Source organism: Tiliqua scincoides, chromosome 7 (assembly GCF_035046505.1).
Source record: "Tiliqua scincoides isolate rTilSci1 chromosome 7, rTilSci1.hap2, whole genome shotgun sequence".
Taxonomy (NCBI): Eukaryota; Metazoa; Chordata; class Lepidosauria; order Squamata; family Scincidae; genus Tiliqua; species Tiliqua scincoides.
The window spans coordinates 40,068,444-40,088,068 of record NC_089827.1 but is presented as its reverse complement, the minus strand read 5'-3'; the positions used below and the strand labels follow the sequence as shown (position 1 = coordinate 40,088,068).

At 44.1% G+C, this 19,625-nt stretch overlaps 1 protein-coding gene across 1 annotated transcript; it reads left to right on the top strand.

Annotated features, from left to right (window-relative positions):
- The first annotated feature begins 11,868 nt into the window (after window positions 1-11,868).
- LOC136657143 (perilipin-3-like) lies at window positions 11,869-18,257 on the top strand. Its single transcript, XM_066633794.1, has 7 exons — window positions 11,869-11,880; window positions 13,337-13,532; window positions 14,697-14,779; window positions 15,715-15,898; window positions 16,314-16,531; window positions 17,691-17,750; window positions 17,868-18,257. The coding sequence occupies exons 1-7, from the start codon at window positions 11,869-11,871 to the stop codon at window positions 18,255-18,257; spliced, it is 1,143 nt and encodes a 380-aa protein (XP_066489891.1).
- The last annotated feature ends 1,368 nt before the right edge of the window (window positions 18,258-19,625 follow it).

Here is a 19,625-nt window from a genome sequence, read left to right as displayed (position 1 = left end):
ATTATGAAAATAGCCCATTGACACCCACTCTCTGTTTCCTGGTCTTCAACCAGGTCTCAATCCAGGAGAGGACCTGCCCTCTAATTCCCTGACTGTGGAGTTTTCTCAGTAGCCTTTGGTGAGGGACCATGTCGAACGCCTTCTGAAAGTCCAGATATATAATGTCCATGGGTTCTCCAGCATCCACATGCCTGTTGACCTTTTCAAAGAATTCTAAAAGGTTTGTGAGGCAAGACTTACCCTTACAGAAGCCATGCTGATTCTCCCTCAGCAAGGCCTGTTCGTCTATGTGTTTTGAGATTCTATCTTTGATGAGGCATTCCACCATCTTACCTGGTATAGATGTTAGGCTGATCGGCCTATAGTTTCCTGGGTCCCCCCTCTTTCCCTTTTTAAATATCATATGACATTTGCTATCCTCCAATCCTCTGGCACTGTGGCTGTTTTGAGGGACAAGTTGCATATTTTAATCAAGAGATCAGCAACTTCATTCTTTAATTCCTTAATAACTCTTGGGTGGATGCCATCAGGGCCCAGTGACTTATTGATCTTTAATTTTTCAAAGAGGTCTGAAACATCTTCTCTTTTAACCTCTATCTGACTTAATTCCTTGGTCAGGAGGGGCCGTTCGGGCAGTGGTATTTACCAGAGGTCTTTTGCCGTGAAGACAGGATTTCAGGATTTCAGGATTACAGCACTGTCATGGGGGCAGACAGAGGAATCATTGCCCAAGGAATGTTCCACTTTCCGTACTGCAATTCCCTACAGCAGTGTTTCTCAAACTGTGGGTCGGGACCCACTAGGTGGGTTGTACAGACCTGTACTTTTAGCAGGCTAGTATGTATTTGCTTTTAACAGTGGTAGTCAATGGGACTTACTGCTGGGTAAATGTGGGTAGGACTGAAGCCTAGGATTGTTAAAAATGGTCCTGCTTGATGATGTCACTTCCGGTCATGACATCACTTCCGGTGAGTTCCAACAGATTCTCATTCTAAAAAGTGTGTCCCGGTGCTAAATCTGAGAGAAACTCTACCCTACGGGGAAGGGAAAGGTCATTCAAGTACTGCAACTTTTCTGCAGATTGTCTCTAGTTTCTGTCCCAAGTCTGTTAGGGAGTGTATAGTACAGTCTGCAGAGCCTTTACAGGCAGCCCCTGTGCTCCTGGGGAGTTCTAGGGCCACCCCACCCCTACAGCTGACCCGAAGGTCCCCTCTGGAGGAGAATTCAGAGGGCCACAGATGCTGCAGGAGGCATCGCTGCCCTCAGCATGACGTTCTGAGGCCTATGAAGGCCTTTAGGTCACGCCTGGCTTTGCTGCTTCCCCCCACCAATGCTCCTGCCTCCCCCTTGGGCTTTGCCCCCCCCCCACCAATGCTCCTGCCTCCTCTCATTGGGGTTTGTGCACCCAACCGCCACGCTCCTGCCTCCTCCTTGAGCTTTGCCCCCCCACCAGCACTCCTGCATCTCCCCCTGGGGTTTGTGCACCCAACTGCCAGCGCTACTGCCTCCCAGTTGAGCTTTGCCCCCCCACCAGCGCTCCTGCCTCCCCCCCTTGGGATTTGTGCGCCAACCAATGTTTCTGCCCGCCCTTGGAGTTTGTGCGCCCAACTGCTATGCTTCTGCCTCCCCCTTGGGCTTTGCCCCCACACCGACGCTATATATATATATATATTCAGGCCATGTGCATGTGTGTCTGTGCTTGTTCCAAAATACACAGCAAAGCAGTAGCTTTAATTTTATTATAACCCTCCCACTTTGATGATGCTTATGTGTCAAATTATGTGTGCATCACTGCCTCTGAACAATTAATCTCTATATGTGTGTTGTGCTTTTTCCTGTTCACTGTTCCCACCCCCTTACCCAGATGTGATAATTAATGACTCAATCTGTGTTTTATGTTCTGGAGCGGGGTTGTAGAGTATGGCCATCAGATCCATGGGCTAAATATGCCATATGATTCTGTAATGAAGGGTTAATTCAGTGTAGTTGATGTTGGAACATTTTATTGATAGGCAAGTTCAGAATACCCCAAGTTGACAACTTTTGCCGCAAGAATTATGTCCATGTTTGGGACAACGTACACTTGTGAACACTTGTTTTCTGTAATGAATATAAATAAGTCCAAATATCATTCTCAGTTCTGATAGAGATTTGAAAGCTGTTCTGAAGGTTGCCACCGCTCAGTCACTTGCTGCCAACTTTGATGCCATGGTCTGAGCTAGAGGTGTCAAGCATCAGGAAGAAAGTAGCAATGTACATTTTTATGTTGCTAAACCCATTTTCTGCCCAGGTGAATGAGGTGCCAGAATTCTGTACTGAGGGGTAAATTCAGTGTGGTTGATGTGGGAGCATTTTACTGCTATGCAAGTTCAAAATACCCCCAGTTGGCAGCCTTTGCTGCAAGAATTTATGTCCATGTTTGGCACAACTTACTCTTGTTAACTGCTGTTTTCTGTATTCATACGAATGGGCAAAGTATTGTTCTCAGCTCAGTTTGAATGCTGTTTTGAAGGTTGCAGTCATGTGCAAATAGCAACATAAACAGCAATTACATCATGGTACAACAGTGATGCTTTTTTATTTATTTCTATTGTTTCAAAATTGTTTAGTTGTGAGTTACAGCACTGTAAGGGTAGGTGGATATAGCTATAATATATAATGGCTGTGAATAGCGATAGCCCGCTCTACAGTCAGTGTCTCATGTTGTACAAATACGATGTACAACACTGGCCTTCAGCAGGTGCCATGAATCCAATGTGGCCCCTGGAATGAAATGAGTTCAACACCCCTGGTGTATAGCTCCAGAAGCATCACTAGGGTTTGTATCACCCTCACTGCGTCACCCCCATGATGGACCTTTTTCCATACCAGACTGATGGAAGGTGACAAAATAACCAGGGAAATATGCCATTGGGGCAAAAGCTTAAAAGCCACATTGCTTTTAAGTATGAAAAGCATACAGAATAGTAAAAGCTGTTTTCATCTAAAAATCATAGTTAGTCTCACAGAAAAGGCTGTGTTAATAAGGTTATTTAAAAGCTGTTTTGCTAGTTTCACAGAAGTTTCACAGAAGCTGGGATTTTGGGGCCTCAAAGGCTATGTTGATACACTTTGGAATCTGGAAAAGGGAGTCGTATCTAAGGCAAAGGAGACAGGCTTCATCTTGGCAGAAGCACACATCTTACCAAGGACATCACAATGCTGAGAAAACACATATATGGAAACATTGTAGTTATTAGAAGTAAGTTTCGACTGCTTGATTTTAGAAAAGCCTTAAAATTAGACAAAAGTTTCAACATAAGGCTTATCAGTTGGCAATGCTTCTTGGCTAACAAAGTGTCTAGCTAGCTAACCACAGGCACCTGCAAGGGATGAATTCTAGAAGACAGAGGACAACACAAACTTCTGCTTTTAAAGTCTCTTTGTTTGAATTGCAACTGAAATGGAGAAATGTATGTTTAGAGGGATTGGTGCAGGTTTGTTCTCTCAATGCTTTGGACATTAGTCCCATGAGATGCCCATTGCTGGCAATGAAGTAAAAGCTTCCAAAGATCACCCTTGAGTATTGAGTCTTGCTTTTTGGACCCTGCAACAAGACCATACAGAATAAATTACAATATCATACATACAGCCCTAATGCAGTGGCATCGCTAGGACTGGTGTAACCCTCATTAACTTTATTTATTTATTTTAATAGATAACAGTACAAGTTACCCAACAAATCAGTAAGCAACAAAAAACCATCAAGTGGACAACTTGATGGCACACAACTGAATAAGGGTTCTAGTATTTGTTCTGATACACAGAAATGAGAGCTGACTTATCCTAACACTTCATTGGTTCCCTACTGTGTCATAAAAACACCTCATTGGCTCTTGGAACAGTCAGTCTCATTAGTTTCTAATTATGAAAATCCACTTTTTGTTACATAAGGCAGTTGTGTTTTCTGTTTCTGGTCTTTTTGCTATAACTTCTGATGGAATACAGATATTTCAATGTGGTTATTTCATTTAATTCTACATTAATGTATGCATTGAATGATATAGAACATGTTGGTATTATTCAAAAATACCAAGAGTTTCACAATTTTGGCAGTAGTGGTGTAACACACATCTCTGAATGCATCAACTGGTACAGTCTGCACCCCTGTACCCCCCTGGAGACGCCACTGTATAGCCCCAACCACTGATTCAGATTCCTGCTACAAAACTGACACCATTCCCCGGTTCTCACACAAGGCCTTCTCACCCTGAGGCCTTGCTTAAAAAGAGGCAGCTCATAACAGGGTAGGAATCAGCTGGTTTGTTGTTCCACGATCCATGAAAGAGCTGCCTGTGAAAATCCACCCCTGCCAAAACTACAAACTTGATGTAAATACTTTTGAAAGCCATTTTAAAGACAGAAACAGTGGAAGGGCAGATATAAATTTGTTCCATAAGGACATACTTTAAAAAAGAAACAAAACATGCAGGTGCTTCATTGTGAAAAAGAGAGGTGCTAGGCTTAAGAGAATCTAGGGGAGGAGGGTACATCATCTGCCCTGGAATCCCTGCTGCAAATGTGCTGCAGAAAGGAAATTAGAATATACAACCAAAAACCTACCCTGAACCTGACTTGCAATTGTTTACCAATGTTTCTAAAATGGCCACAGCTCTAAATTTATGTTCCTCACTATAGAACTGAGCAGACAACAAAAAAACCCAGGGGTAATTATCCAGGGGAGAGGCACTGTGCTTGCTAGCCTTGTCCCTAGCCTTTAAATGTTAATCAGGTCTTCTGCACAGGTGTGATATTTCAATGTTTCATAGAACTGCTTCCCTCCATTTAACCACTCACAGAACACTTAGGCCCAAATTCTAACCAACTTTCCAGCACTGGCATAGTTGTGCCAGTGGGACGTGTGCCTCGTCCTGCAATTGGGTGGCACTCAAAGTAAGGGAATATTTGTTCCTTTACCTGGGAGCTGCATTGTCCCTGTGTCGGTGCTGGAAAGTGGGTTAGGACTGGGCCCTTATATGCTTACATCAGAACTCACATAAGCAGGCAGGCAGTTGGAGGATGGGCATTCTGTGCATGCTTAGAAGTTCTTTGCTTTATCATTATTCCACCAAACATTCTGTCATACAGACCTAAGGCTGAAAACTGGTTTTTGGAGTGGCACAAATCGGTCCTGAGAAAGTAATTGCTGTTTGTCTGCTTCACTCCAGTTCCTTCAGCAAGTCAGTATGTTCTTTAGTCCTGAGCATTTTCAATGGGGGCTCGTATCAGCACAATTTCAGCTCCTCAGTCATCTTCACAGGTCATTCTGCAGCCTACATTAGGCTCTGAGTCATCCACTTAGATTACTGAGGGGAAAGAAAGAAAGAAAATAACCCTGCAGCAGCACCAGCATGGAGGTATACAGAATGTTGCTTTTCAGCAGGGATGTGGGATGTGTGGGGAAGCAGGTGAGATGCAGCCTCCGCACCAGAGTCCTTCGAAATGCGCTGCGTGTGGGTTGTGGATGCTTGGGCGCCTCACAGTGGCAGCACTTTTAAAAAGACTCTGGTGGGGAGGCTCTGCCTCACCTGCCTCCCACCCACCTCACCTCCCTGCTTTCCAGAGGAGTAAAAGTAATACAAGTAGTCAGTTAGAATTACAAGTGCTGAGCAGAAAATATTCCTTCTTACCCATATCACCTCTGCAGTTGTGTGCTGCAACAGGACACCTTTAAATTACAAACAATTCCTTTAATTGATAGATAGGTAGAATTCAGTTTTGTTTCAGGATTACCCTGGTGTACTTTGGGGGCTGAGAGCCCAATTCTGTGCAAGTCTACTAAGAAGTAAGTCCCATTGTAATCAATGGGACTTAATTCCAGATAGTGTGGATAGGACTGCAGCCTGAATTGGAAATGGTTGGCATCCAGAAGTGCTATATTCCAGTACAAGCTTCCAGATGCTACTCCTGAGTTTCAGAGTTTGGATCCTCCAGTCGCTTAGCAACTGGATGTGGTGTTGCCCCCTTAAATAACCCTTAAAGGGGGATATTAGCCTCAGATACAAGCCAGATACAAGCCACACAATCTTCAGATACATATTAGTCTCTGAAAGCCTGCTCAGAGTATGAAAAAACAGGGCATTTTTCACAGGTGAGGCTCAAGTGGCTCTTGCCACTTTGTTCATGTAGGAGTTCCATGAATGCAAAACCTATATTGATCAGAAAGCTCCTTCACGTTACACAGGGCTCTCTTCTGCTTTTACTTCTGCATGAAGAGTGATCAAATAGTAAACAGCCAAGCCTAGGCTTTGACCAAATGGCACCTTGGCAGGATTCAATTGGGCATCTTCCATTTTTAAATGCCTTGGGATTTTTTTTTTATTGCATTTGTTGCCTCTTCCACAGCTTTGAAGCACAATTTGCATGCATGATTTATCCCTGTGCATAAGAAGCTATATTTTCACACGTCTCTGGAAGCCTATACTTATTCATGTCACATATAAGCAAATAAAAAGCAAATGTGCTTCCTCAGGAATCTTACAAAAACATTTCAGTTTGAAGAATAACTCAGAAGCCAGGCAACTCTCAAGGCAGCTGCCCAGGTCACCTGTTAGTATACCTGGCTCTGTAAATAACAGCTGCAGAGTCTCAAAGGTAATTAAAGCTTTGTGTATGAAAACATCCACCCAGTAAGGCAGTGGTATTCAAACTGGGGCGTTGCAATACCCCAGCCTGTGGGTCCTGGCCTCTGCCCCCTTAAAGGGTGGGGGCAGCCAGGAGACAGGGGGAAGGCAGTGGCGCTGCAGGGGCTTGGGTGCACTTGCCCAAGCCTCCTGCAGCCTCCCAGGGGTGCGGGGAGCCCTGTGCAACCTTCAGCAGGGCTCCCCAGGTCAGGAAAAGTGAAAGCGGAGCGATCGCGCCCCACTCCGCAAAACCGGAAGCGGAGCATGATTGCTCTGCTTTCCCTTCTGACAGAGCTGCAGGGACGGTGGGGCACCCTCCAGTCCCTGAAGCAGCCGTCCCTGTGTGTGGGGAGCCATGCGTGAGCGCCTGCAGGGCGCCCCAGGTCAGGGAAAGGGAGAGTGGGGTGATCCCTGCAGCCCCCTGAGTGACACAATCCTGGGGATCACCTTGCTGCCTTCCCCCTGCCCCCACAAAGACTTACTGTGGGTTTCAAACTCCCAGAGAGTTTGAAAACCGCAGCAGTCAGGGAAAAAAGTCAAGTAGCAATTTTGAATTGGGGATCTTTGGAACTTTCGCATTAGTCCAGAGGGATCCTGGGTTGTTTCTTTTTAAGGGGCCCAAGGAGTCTCTGTCAATTCCCAGCAATGCCTGTTATTTCTTTCTGTTTGCTAATGAAGCTGGTCTGATGAGAGTCCAATCCTAAACTGAAGGTCAACCAGCCCAGCAGTCCCTGAGCTGGTGGAAGGTGTTGCAAAAGTATCATAAGGCATATCATGACACCCACAGAATAGGCCTCAGAAGATGTCACTATGCCTTTGGTTGTTTCAGTGAAGTCTTGGCATATTTCAACTTCTGGCTACCCACATAGGCAGCACAGAGGCATTGAAAGGAGGGTCTGTAGTTCACTGGTAAACTAGATTCTTTGTATACAGAAGGCCCCAGGTTCAGTCTTCAGCACAGCCAGTGAATGCTCAGGGTTGGAAAACCCAGCTCTGCCCAGGAGTTGGAGAGCAACTACATTTGCAGAGTACTGACTGGGTCACAGATGGACCAGTGGTCTGACTTTGTGCACTTCATGTGTGCATTTCTATAGCATGGAACAGTTCTTGTAAATGAGGAAAATTTCAGCAAATCTTGCTTTGCATACAGGCCTGAAAAATACGTCCACTGTTGAAGTTCTCTTGCCTTCAAACGACTAATGTCATTCCTTCCCCTGTGCATCTGGGCACCCTAATTTCCCCTTGCATTTTGCATTTTTTTAAAAACACAGGCTGGTACATGACCCCACTCTGACAGTCAAACATTCAAATAAAATAATGTCTGACAGTTGACTAAATCCCTTTTTCATGCATCCTTTTATATTTCAAGGTTGAAAAAAAATACAGCAGTACTCTTTGTATGAAGCAATGCAAATATTAAAACTCTTTCAAGGTTTCTTCTCTATCTCAGCTTCTTTTCCAAGAAACCTTAGAATTGGTACTTCAGGACCAAATTCAGAGAAGATGGTTATCATCTTCCTTTGCAGTTGGGGAGATTTCCACTTACTGCTGTATCAAAGGCATGCAAAATCACTTCCCTTTGTTAAGCTACTAATGACCTTGACATTTGCCAAAAGCTGCTTATGAGGATCCGAGAACTGCATTTTCTCTCCAAGCAGTTATATAAGTGGTCCCAGTTTAGCAACTGAGCAGGGTACTTTCAGTGGGCAAAGGTACGCACTTTCTCAGTCTTATCAGACTTCTTTCAGTATTTTCTCAGTATAATCAGACTGTGCAAAAATAAACCCCCACAACTCGATTTGAATAATAGATGTTTCCCTTGGTTTTAACTAGTTTTGGAAGGTTTTGAAAAACTAAGATTGCCAACTTCTTTTACTGGCACAGGGCCCAATCCTATCCAATTTTCAAGCACTGGTGCAGCTCCAATGCAACCCCAAGGTAAGGGAACAAATGTTCCCTTACATTAAGGAGGCCTCTGGGACTGCCTCCCCACCACAGGATGCAGTGCATGCCCCATTGGCACGGCTGCACTGGCACTGGAAAATTGGATAGGATTGGGCTCACAGTCTGTTTCACCGCAGACATCCAGAAGGTGAAACTTTCCCTCATGTAAAGATGATGTGATTAGGAAAGACTGGTAAATATTAGTGGGATTACCAATTTTTGAATTGGATCTTACAGTTGTACCTCTAAGAGCATATACCTCACACATTTCAATACTGTTAAAAGTTCCACCTGCTGATTTCTGCACTTCAAGCTACTATTAAAGGCCCAGGGACCAACCAGGCTTCTTTTCAGTTGGCAATTCCTAAATATGCCAGGAACAACTAGTTCTTTCATATGGACCCACTATAGACATCACGCAGCATAAGGTGGTAGAATTCTGGACTGCTCTGCTTCAGATGGAAGGTGTGGGGTCATATGAGTGCATTGGAGGGATGGTTTAGTACAGACCTCTACCTAATTTGCTGAATTACTACATGCAGGATATTCTAGCATTGGGCAGGCTTCAAAAATACAACTTTCCACACATGCAGTCTGAAGTGGAACAGTCCAGAATTCTCCCACTTCAGTTTAGCACCTCACTCTGTGCCATGGGTGCACTGCCACATACATTCAGAAAGTCCTCTAGTTGTTTACCACAGAGGCCTGCTAAGTGTTTACAGGATCAGGCTCAAACATACACCACTGTTTTGACCTATATCAGCTAGTCTGTGGCACCTATCCCTGAGTTTGTCCTGCACTGGAGAAGTAATTAGTAACATTGGCAAATGTTGCAGTTCCCCCTGTGCTCTCTCATTGGCTAGACAAGAACATGCATTGCTCTCATTGGTTCTCCTCCTTGTCAGTGGGATGGTTTGACCATTAGGGGTACCACCTGGTGTATAAATATGCTGAACAAAGGTGAGGGAATAGTAGTAGTTTGAGGAATTCTTACCAGGGTTCTCATACAACTGGATTTGGCTTGAGCTGCTTGCTGGGAAAGAAAAAAAATGTGAGTACTGTATTTAACAAATGTTGGGTTTGCTTTTGTAACATGTATTTGCACTGCTAATAAGGGTATGTGTACACTTTGGTTGTGGTGTTGGGTGCTATGATGCTGAGGGAGGATGTTAAGATTTGCCTGGCTCTTGCTTGATGGTCCACTTCACTAAGAAAGCTTTAGATAGTATAAGACTCTGATTTAGCTTGTTTCTGGAAATCCAGTTTGCTGTGAAGGTTTTATTCCCCTGAATATGACCTTGCAATCATGTCAACCTGTCTGTTCCATCTTTCTCAGCTTGTCCCTAGAGTACTCAGAACAACCTACTGAAGGTAGGTAATGAGGGCCTAGGTGGGGCTTTGTACCAGCAACCTGCTGCTGGCACTGACCTTGGAAGAGGTTGAGGAAGGCTCCTGGTGTCTTGTCTTTACAGCTGTTGAGGTTGTTGTAATGATAAAACTTGTAAAGCTGTGAAGGATTTGTGACCTTGTAGGAACTGGATGACCACCTAGCAGATACTCATAGTGAGTCTGAGACTGAAAGATCTTCTGGGGGGCTTTACTGCTATTTCTAATGTTCCCATAGCTTCTGAATCCTGACTCTTATTTCTATTATTACACTTAAACTAGTATAGTAATCATTCAATGAGGGTGATCTGGGAACTTGAGTCTCCTGTAGTGACCCCCTCTTGGTACTCTTCTTGCTAAACTGCAAACTCTGTATTGTAAAGTTTAGGCATGTGTAACAATTGCATATACATCCTTGGTTTTATCTTGCCCCATTTCCACTTTGCTGCTGCTTTCCTACTTGTTGGTATCCAAATTGTAAGGCATCCTTAGGAGCAGGGAGCCTCCTTGCTCATGTAAGTGTCATTAATACCATTTGAGAAAAATCAGGCTACTGTAACATGAGGGTGGCCAACCTTTCAACTTCAGGGCTCCTGGACCTTTAACAATTGTGCAGGGGAGGGAATTTCAGCAGGTGCAGTTCATAAGCTTACAGATGATTAGCAGCACCTGCTGAAATTATCCCACCTGGATCTGTTAAAGATATAGGAGCCCTAAAGTTGAAAGGTTGGCCACCCCTGCTGTAACTACTTGCCCCAAAAGGCATAAATGTGTTTAGATCCAAGATGGAGGGTTTGGAAACACACTACTGTTGATACCTTGGTGTGCCAGGACTACATCCTAGCTGCTGTAGTAATGTACCTAAACAAAAACATGGTGCTGAAGAACCAACAAGTCCTGAACAGGGAGTAAAGGAGAAGTGCTTTCACAGGTAGGATAAAACTTGGAAGAGCATAAGATCTAGTTCCACTGTCTAGAAATGCTTGTGTTCCAATTGTCCCTATCAAGCTCACATGGCCCTCTTTTTTTTTTTTTTCCCCTGACCTATTGTTTGAAAATGTCCTGTGAAAACATTTACTAATGTTTGACTGTCTCTTCCCAGGCTTACCTAGAAGTTGTATTTACAAAATGTATAAGCACAAGTTTCAAGGTGCTGTGCAATGCCTGGCCTACCATCTTGTTCACGGAAGCTGTGATCTGATTGCATTTTTTCAATAACTCTTTTTAAAATCCTGGCTTAACAATTGCTGCTTTTCCAGAAGACTTAAGTTTTCAGACTTGCAAGGTATTTGGGTAACACTTGAAGTTCTACAAGTGTTTCTGTCTATGAAGGGTATAGATGCCCATCTGGACACTTGCGCACTTGCAATGAATGGCTAATACTGCCTTGGCCTACCAAAAAAGGTCCATTAGCTTCTGGATTGTGAGTTTGTCACCAGTGAAACAAATGTAATGTCCAACAGGTGGAGCTGTCATCACTGTCCTGAGAAGCTGACCAGTTCTGTAGCAGTGAGGTTCTACTGCTAGGGGAGTAAATATGAGAATCTTGGGAAAGGGACAAAAGCTATATATACTACTTGAAACATTCCTTGCTGATTCTCAAAGGCTTGCACCGATTTCAGTGTCTCCTATGGAAGCCAAAGAGGATACATACCTCGGTTTGATCTAAACCTGGTAACTGCCTGCTAACATTGCAAACTTCAGTGAAATGGCTGTATCTATTGCAATATACTTCCAGGGCAGAACATACAGTGACCTCTGAAGGCCAAGAGGAAAGCCTTCCCACCCCTGATACCATAGAAGAGGGAAACACTTCCATCCTTGAGACTACAGGAGAGGTACAAGAGTTATGCTTTTTTTTTATCCAAAATGTTGCATGAATGATAAGGTATGAATAGGTACCTGTAAACTCACTGGAAGGGGAATAGAATGGCAAGGGGGAAAGCAACTGGAATAAAAAGCTCCTTATTCCTGCCTAATGAACTCTGTTCCCTTCTCCTTTCTGGAACAGGGGGATCTTTTGGCAGTGAAAAAGCAAGTCTGTTTCAAAAATCTCAGTTTTGAAGGAATATGCTGATGTGGGAATTGATCTCCTGGATCTTTAATTGTGTAGTAGAGGGAATTTCAGCAGATGCAGCTTGTCATCTACCAGATAATGAGCTGCACCTGCTGAAATTCCCTCTTCTATACAATTGTTAAAGGACCAGGATCCCTAAAACTGAAAGTTTGCCCACCCCTGGTCTACACAACTAAAGGTCCAGGAGCCTTAATGTTGAAATGTTGTCCATCCCTGATGTAGGTGAGAGGCTGTTGTGATCCCATGATCTTTAGAATATAGTAAATGAGTAGGCATACCAGAAATCCCCTACCTGGTTAATAGGAATAGTGACAAAGAATGTTTGAACTGTGAACTAACTTAACCCTGGGTTGTATTGTTTCTCAAACTGAGTCAGGACCCACTAGGTGAGTTGTGAGCCAATTACAGTGGGCCCCATTTGTTTCAATATTTTGTTTTTATTATATATTAGACTTGATGTATGGTATGTGATTGCTTTGGAGCTAATGTTAGACCTGCACTTCTAACAAGTTACTATGAATATTCTTTTAACAATGATAGTCAATGGGACTTACTCCTGACAGAGTCTCATTCTAAAAAGTGGGTCCTGGTGCTAAATGTATGAGAACCACTGACCTAGAAAACCTTCTTGGCATCATGAGTAGATGATTATTGACTACTGTAGATAAGTCTCCTGAAAACCAGTTTGGAATAATCAGACACTTTCATAGCACTTTAGATTGCTGATAAAGTAAAAATGAGAGGCTCATGATTGTAAAGAGCTTTGTAGGCTAGTGCTTCTGCTCCAGCTAGGAGCCATTCTCCTAAGGCTTCAGCTCTGCTACATGAGATTGGCATTTCTAATTCTTAAAACTGGTATTTGGTACAGAGATGTTCAGTCTCTGTCACCACCAGCCAAAAGATTTTGGATACTATTGGGAGATTTTTTTTTTGCTTGAGACCTTGGAGACCCTCTGTCGCAGTAGAAAAGATAGTTAAATTGGTGGCCTGTCTCTGTATAAGCTGACTTTGTAATATTGGCCACACAAGTACTTGTACTCTATTGCTGAGCTATGTCTGCCTGGACTGTTCCAAGAGCTCTGGGTGCAGGATAACAGCAAATCTGTTGCACCGTTGGGTCCTAATTCTTGTGCTAAATAACCTGGTGCTGAATTACTGTGGCTGAGTCTATTATACCTGAAGCTTAGCTATTGGGGAATGAAATGGATTGGAGGTAGATGCTACCAATTGGTATAACTGGCTGATTCTTCTCTTATCACATGTAAAGAATGTGCTTACAAGAGCATCCAATATACCCCTGGTAAGCTCTACCTATGACATGGCGGCTGCTGCTTATGCCTCAACCAAAGAGAACCACCCTTATATCAAAGCAGTCCTGGATTTGGCAGAGAAAGGTGTGAAGCAAGTCTCTGATGTTGCAGCTGGTAGTGCCCAACCTCTTTTGAGTAAACTGGAACCACAAAGTGAGTAGGCTGCCTTGGATACTCTTATTAAAATATTTGTATATTGCTTTATTAGTGTTCAAAATTGGTGTACTACACAGAAATAAAATATTGGAATAAAAAGCATTAAAATAGAAATATTAAAACAGCAAAAAAATGAGACATTTTACCCTGCTCTTATGTAACATAAAAGCAGCAACAGGAATTAAAGGGGTCTTGAGAAGTTCCCCTCGTCTGAAAAGCCTAGTGGGGAAAAAAATTGGTCTTTAACCCTGCTGGAAGCCATGTGCTGAGGGGGCTGTCATTGAGTTTTCTGGTAATTGATTCCAGAGATGTGGTGCCACAACAGAGAAGGCCCTGCACCTTGCTGCCATCACCTTGGCTTCAGATTGCAGTAGTAACCTAAGAAGGACCCCCTGATTAAAGGCAACATGCAGGATTATATGGGGAAGGTGGTGCTTGTCTTTGTCTTGACAGACATGACTTTGCCACATGGATATCTAAAAGATCATGAATAACTTGTAGTCTGCTTAATTCAAGACTTCAGTAGACTGCTTAATTATTGCTAATTGGACCTGGTCTCTGAGGTGCTACAGTGCATATTGTAGCAGATAATTATGGCTACCTCTTTGGGACTGGCCACAAAACAGGGCTGGACCATGACACGATGTCACTACTGGGGAGTGGCAGTCTTTCACCATAGGTGGCTACTGCCTCCCTCCCTCCAGCTTGCTTTGGGTAGGGCAACATTGGTCTGCTTTCCTACCCACTAAACCTTTTCTTCTTGCACAGTCCTTTAAATGTTTAAGCTTCAAGTGGTTAAACAGCCACTCTATTTAAAGTGCAAGACATGCTGGGAGTTCTAGTGTGACCACATGCCCTTGCCCGTATTATGCTGAAAGACTGTATGATAAATGGCTATCTGTCTCTTGGGCTTGTGGTGGTGGTAGCAGGAGAGCCAATTTGGCTGTCCCTATATAGAAACTTTCCAAGTGAAAGGAAAGCAAACCTTGCAGAAACTGTATGAAACAATTTTAGAAGACCAGTGTTGAAGGGTTCCATAATAACTAGGACTTGAGAGGCTTTCAGGATTTGGTGAATATGATTCGGATGCTTATAGTACAGACTCTTAAGTAGTCCATGTTAATACATATGTATGCACTGAACAAAGGGAAACCCCTTTAGTTGCAGCTGCAAGTCACTATGCCTCCATGGGCCTGGACAAGTTGGAGGAGAAGCTGCCAATCCTTCATCAGACAGCAGATGAGGTACTTGCACCTAATTGTTCTGTCTTGCTCATGCTCCTCAACATCTAATTGTTGGTGACACTTTCTCTGGGAACTTGTGTCTTGGACCCATGCATGTTGCAGAAGAATCTAGATGTGTTTAGACCATGGTTGGATTGCGAAGAACATATGGCTCAGTGGAACAGATGGCACTGGTGTGTATTAACAACCAAACTGAACTTGCACACTGCAAGCATTGGTTCTAGTACTAACTTTTAACATGCTCCTTGCATAATTGCCTGTCATCCGAGCTCATTGCCCCTCTAGCTCCCTGATATCTCCTTATTGAGGTGGCATAGATAAGTTATATCAGTGGTTTCCAAACTGGAGACTGCTGTGCAGTGGGAAAGGTGTCCCATTCTGTCAGGGAGCCATCCTTCCCTGCCACCAATCTCCCCCAAACTGAGCTCTATCCTGCCATGCCCAGAAATTTGGGCGCAGTGGCTGTTGGGGCAACAAAACCCAGAAGCGGTGGTTCAGAGCTCAGGGGATCAGGAGTATGGAAGGATGGCTTCCCCATGGAACAGGAAGCACTGTTCATGGAGGGAAGAGGTGGGGTATTGGATCTGGCCCGCAGGGCAGAATCTGGAGAACCCTTTGTTAGACAATTGTCCTCTAAATTCTAGGGGCAGGAACACTGTTTAATGTTGGGGGCTAGTTCTCTTTGGTCAGGAGACCAAAAGCATCTGTCTACATGTTCTGGATCCTCTAAATCCTAGTCAAGGTATTGACACCACTGCCCTGGAACGTTGGTGCTTGTCTTTCCCACCAGTTGTCATGCCTGTTGGCTCCTCCTGCCTGTACACAAATATAAGCAAATAGTGGGACTTGTGTTCTTGAGAGAATCTGTTGCATAGGGTGGTACAACTTGTCCCAAGGTAAACTCTGGGACATCAATATATATCTTTGCCTTCTAGGTGATTTCTGATGCACAAGAGCTGGTGTCATCTAAAGTAGCAGAAGCAAAAGAAGTAGTAGCCAAGACTGTGCAGGGTGGCAAAGAGATGGTTGTAGAAACAGCCTTCAGTGGAGCAGAGGCAGTACTAGACAAATCTGAACAGCTGCTGGACTACTACCTTCCTATGACGGATGAAGAGCTAGGTAAGAACTGCACTCTTTGCTATGATATGCTTGCATCCTTGATCTGCTAGGCTTCTGCTTTACCTTGCTCTCAAGTCAAGGGCCTACTGCTTGTCAGTAAAACTGCGCTTTGAGCAACATGCAATGTGATCATGGGGGGAGTACCGTGTTCTACCCGTTGACTGAAGCTGGCTTTGGCTGTCCCTAACTTCTGAACCTAGGTGGGGCTTTATCAGTGGTTGTATCCTACCTTTGAAGTCTCCAGAGGTCCAGTTGACATGGTTTCCCTGCAAAGTAAATCTTGTCTGAAATTGTAAATAGTCATGTAAGCCAGTTTCTTGCCTGTCTGATTTTGTTGGACTTGGAAGGTGCATGATAAACACAAACTGCCTAGGGCACCTGGATGATGAGGATGTATAACACTTGTTCTCTGTAGCCGAAGTTGCAGAATCTGCACCAGAAGGGGCAGAATCTACTCCAGAGGGGGCAGATACAGCTGCAGCAGCATCTGAGAAGCTGGGCTACTTTGTACGTCTTGGCTCCCTGTCAACTAAGCTTCGTCACCGTGCCTACCAGTATGCTGTAGCTAAGTTGAAGATGGCTAGGGATAACATCAAAGAGGCTTTCTGTCAGCTGCATGGCACCATTGGACAGGTAGGGGCTTAACTTTCTAACTGTTGCTGTATATGTACCCTTAAGCCATTTCTCCCCAATGTTGCATATATGCAACAGGGGCCAAATGTGTAAACCTGTGGGCCAGGCAAAAATGGGTTACTGACCATTTTACAGATATTAAAGTGATCCATAGGTGTGCTACAGGGGTTGGGGGAGTGTAACTTGTTTGTTGGGCCTTTGGAGATGTAAGTTCCCAGTGGCAGCATGGTATGCCTTGTTGTCAAACTGGTGTGCCCTGAAATTTACTACCACCTCAGTGTGCCATTAGATGAGAGAGGTTGGAAATCATTGTTCTAGAGCAGGGTGTCCAGACTTCTTGGCAGGAGGGCCACATCATTTCTCTGACACTGGGCTGGGGGAGGGCTGGGGAAAATAACTTTTAAAATTTGAATAAATTTACATAAATGAATATTAGATATGAAACTTGTATGAATAAATGAAGGTTTTGCAATAGCTTAAGGCCTTAAAGCAAGGCCGGCCTTTCCTTCACTGCCACTGCTGCATCACAGAATGGAAATGGCAAGCAGTGGAGGGAGCCCTTGTCCCACAGCTCACACAAGAGGTGAATGGTCACCCACATGCTGAGAGTAGTTGCATTGGGCTGGCATAGGCTCCAGCAAGTATCTAGAGGGCCAGAGACTCACTGGAGACTGGGGGGCCCCTAAGGGCTGGATGGGGAGTCTCCAAGGGCCACAAGTGGCCCCTGGGCTGGGGCTTGGGCACCCCTGATCTAGAGTGTTCACTAGAAATCTAACATTGGGCTAACTCCATGCCAGTTGTGTGGCACTTTCTTTTCACAACTAGCAAGGTAAACTGAATGCCAGAAACTAGACTATATGACTGGGCATACTAGAAGTGAACAGTACCAAAACAAGAATACTGAAATGGAACTGTAGGCAGAATTGGATTAATATGCACTGGGTGGACTAAACACAGCACCATTGGGATAGCCTTGTGCTACATACCTGAACTCGGAGTAATGAGTTCCCATTGGTCAATTGAGGGGAGCCACAAAGATGGGGTGAAAATTTAGAATAGGCTCTGAACTATGGAGCCAACAAACATTCCTGCACTGCAGCAATAACTGAAGACATCTTAGTCATTCACTATTTTAGTGACTAATTATCTTGCTGCCTAGATAGAGGACACGAAACAAAGTGATGAAAAGCCTCAAGAAGAAGAGGAGGAACTCCATGAGGTATGGCTGGACTGCTGTCCAAGAACTTGCAGAAATTTCAGGGGGAGGCTGCCATGCCTAGTATGGGATTTGGCTGAGGATGAAACCTACTACTTGGTAATGCTCTTCTCCTTGCAGGTAGAATCTCAGACCTTGGCCATGTCTTCCCAAATAACCCAACAGTTGCAGATGGCTTACAAGAAGCTGACTGCTGGCATTCAAGGCCTGCCTGTTGCTTTTCAGCAAAACATGCAGCAGGCATGTCATCACATGGAGGAGCTTCATAGTTACTTTACCAATGCTCAGTCTTTCAAAGATATTTCTAGCAGTATTCTAAGGCAAGCCAAAGAGAGGGCTGTCAAAGCCCAGCAGTACGTGGATGACATCCTGGAGTATGTATTGCAGAATACTCCACTATCCTGGCTTGTGGGGCCACTTCTTCCTGCAGTAAAATCTCCGCCTGCAAAACCTGATGTGGAAGAAGCTGTGGAAGAGGAAGGCTCGGAAGCATCAGTGCCAGATCAGTGACCTGGCTCTTGTTCCAGAGAATAGAATCCAGAGTCTTTAAAGGGCATCCAAGAGTTGGCTTGGTCATGTTGGCTTCTGTTCTTGCCGTGAATGCTGAGCAACAGAAGATGAGAATTCACTTCTGAATGGCTTTAAAGTGGGTGACTTGCCCATTATAGAAAACTCTAATGCCTCTCCCCCAGGGGCTTCAGATGTACCCAGTAAAACTGCATTGTCTGTACAGTCATTGGTTTCTGTTGCTAGCATGTGTATCTGCTACATATATTGAAAAACTTGTGACTTGACTATGACTTGGAATAAACATTGTTGCACTCAAGTTTTCCTTCTTGAAATTTAATTGGAAATGGTGGCTGCTCAGAGCTTGTGACATGGTGGTAGCTGCAAATGGGCTTGTTAGTGCAAGTTCTAACTTGTGTAATATTAGACGCCACAACTGTTTCTACCAAAGTCAACTGGCAGGGAAGAGAAGTGCATTGTCCCTCTCTCACAAATGCAAAGTTTTTCCCACAAGGAAGAAAATGGGGCTTCTCTAGCCTGAAAACGTAAGCCTGGAAATCTAAACATGCAAGGCTAGTCCTGACAATGGCATTCTTGGGGGCTGTTCCATTTCCAGCCACTGGATGGAAAAGTATCCCTTGGATTAATATGTAGGTGCAATGCACAATGGAACCACATCAAAGAAGCATTCAGACTAGAGAATGTTGACTAGTTTAACTTTTTTCTCACTCAGGATCTGAAAAGGTGGTTGCTATCTAGACAGGGGCAACCAAAACAACTTAGCTGTGGTCCAATTGTGCTGTTTCCTTAAAGCAACCACTTTCAACCACTGTGCTGTGGCACACTGGTGTGCCATGAATGGTTTGCAGCTGTGCCATGGGAGTTTGAGGGAGGGTCATTAATTACTAGGGACATTGGGGATGTGCGCTTTCCACCAACAGCATGGTGTGCCTTGTCCATTGTCAAAAAATCTGATGGTGTGCCTTGATAAATTTTAGTATCTTGTCAATGTGCTGTGAGATGAGAGAGGTTGAAAATTGCTGTCTTAAAGGACCTGGAGCACTGAATGGGAATTTAGAACTGAATATAATTTTGGAGAGGGAAGGTTTATTGTAAAGATGTAAAAGCATGCAAGTAGTTTGGGATAATACAGACTATGGTTTAAAATTTACATTCCTGTAACTACTTGGGTATAAATCTGAATTGCTGCTAGACAAACAGATCTTTGGTTCCCCCAGCTAGGGGCTGAATAAGTGAAAGCATTTCTTGTCAGATTTGGTGGCTTGGTTCAATGCACTTAGAAAAGTAAATTGGCGAAGTCTCTTAAATGCAGCTGTTCTCAACTTTCCAAATTTGGGAGATTATGCATCA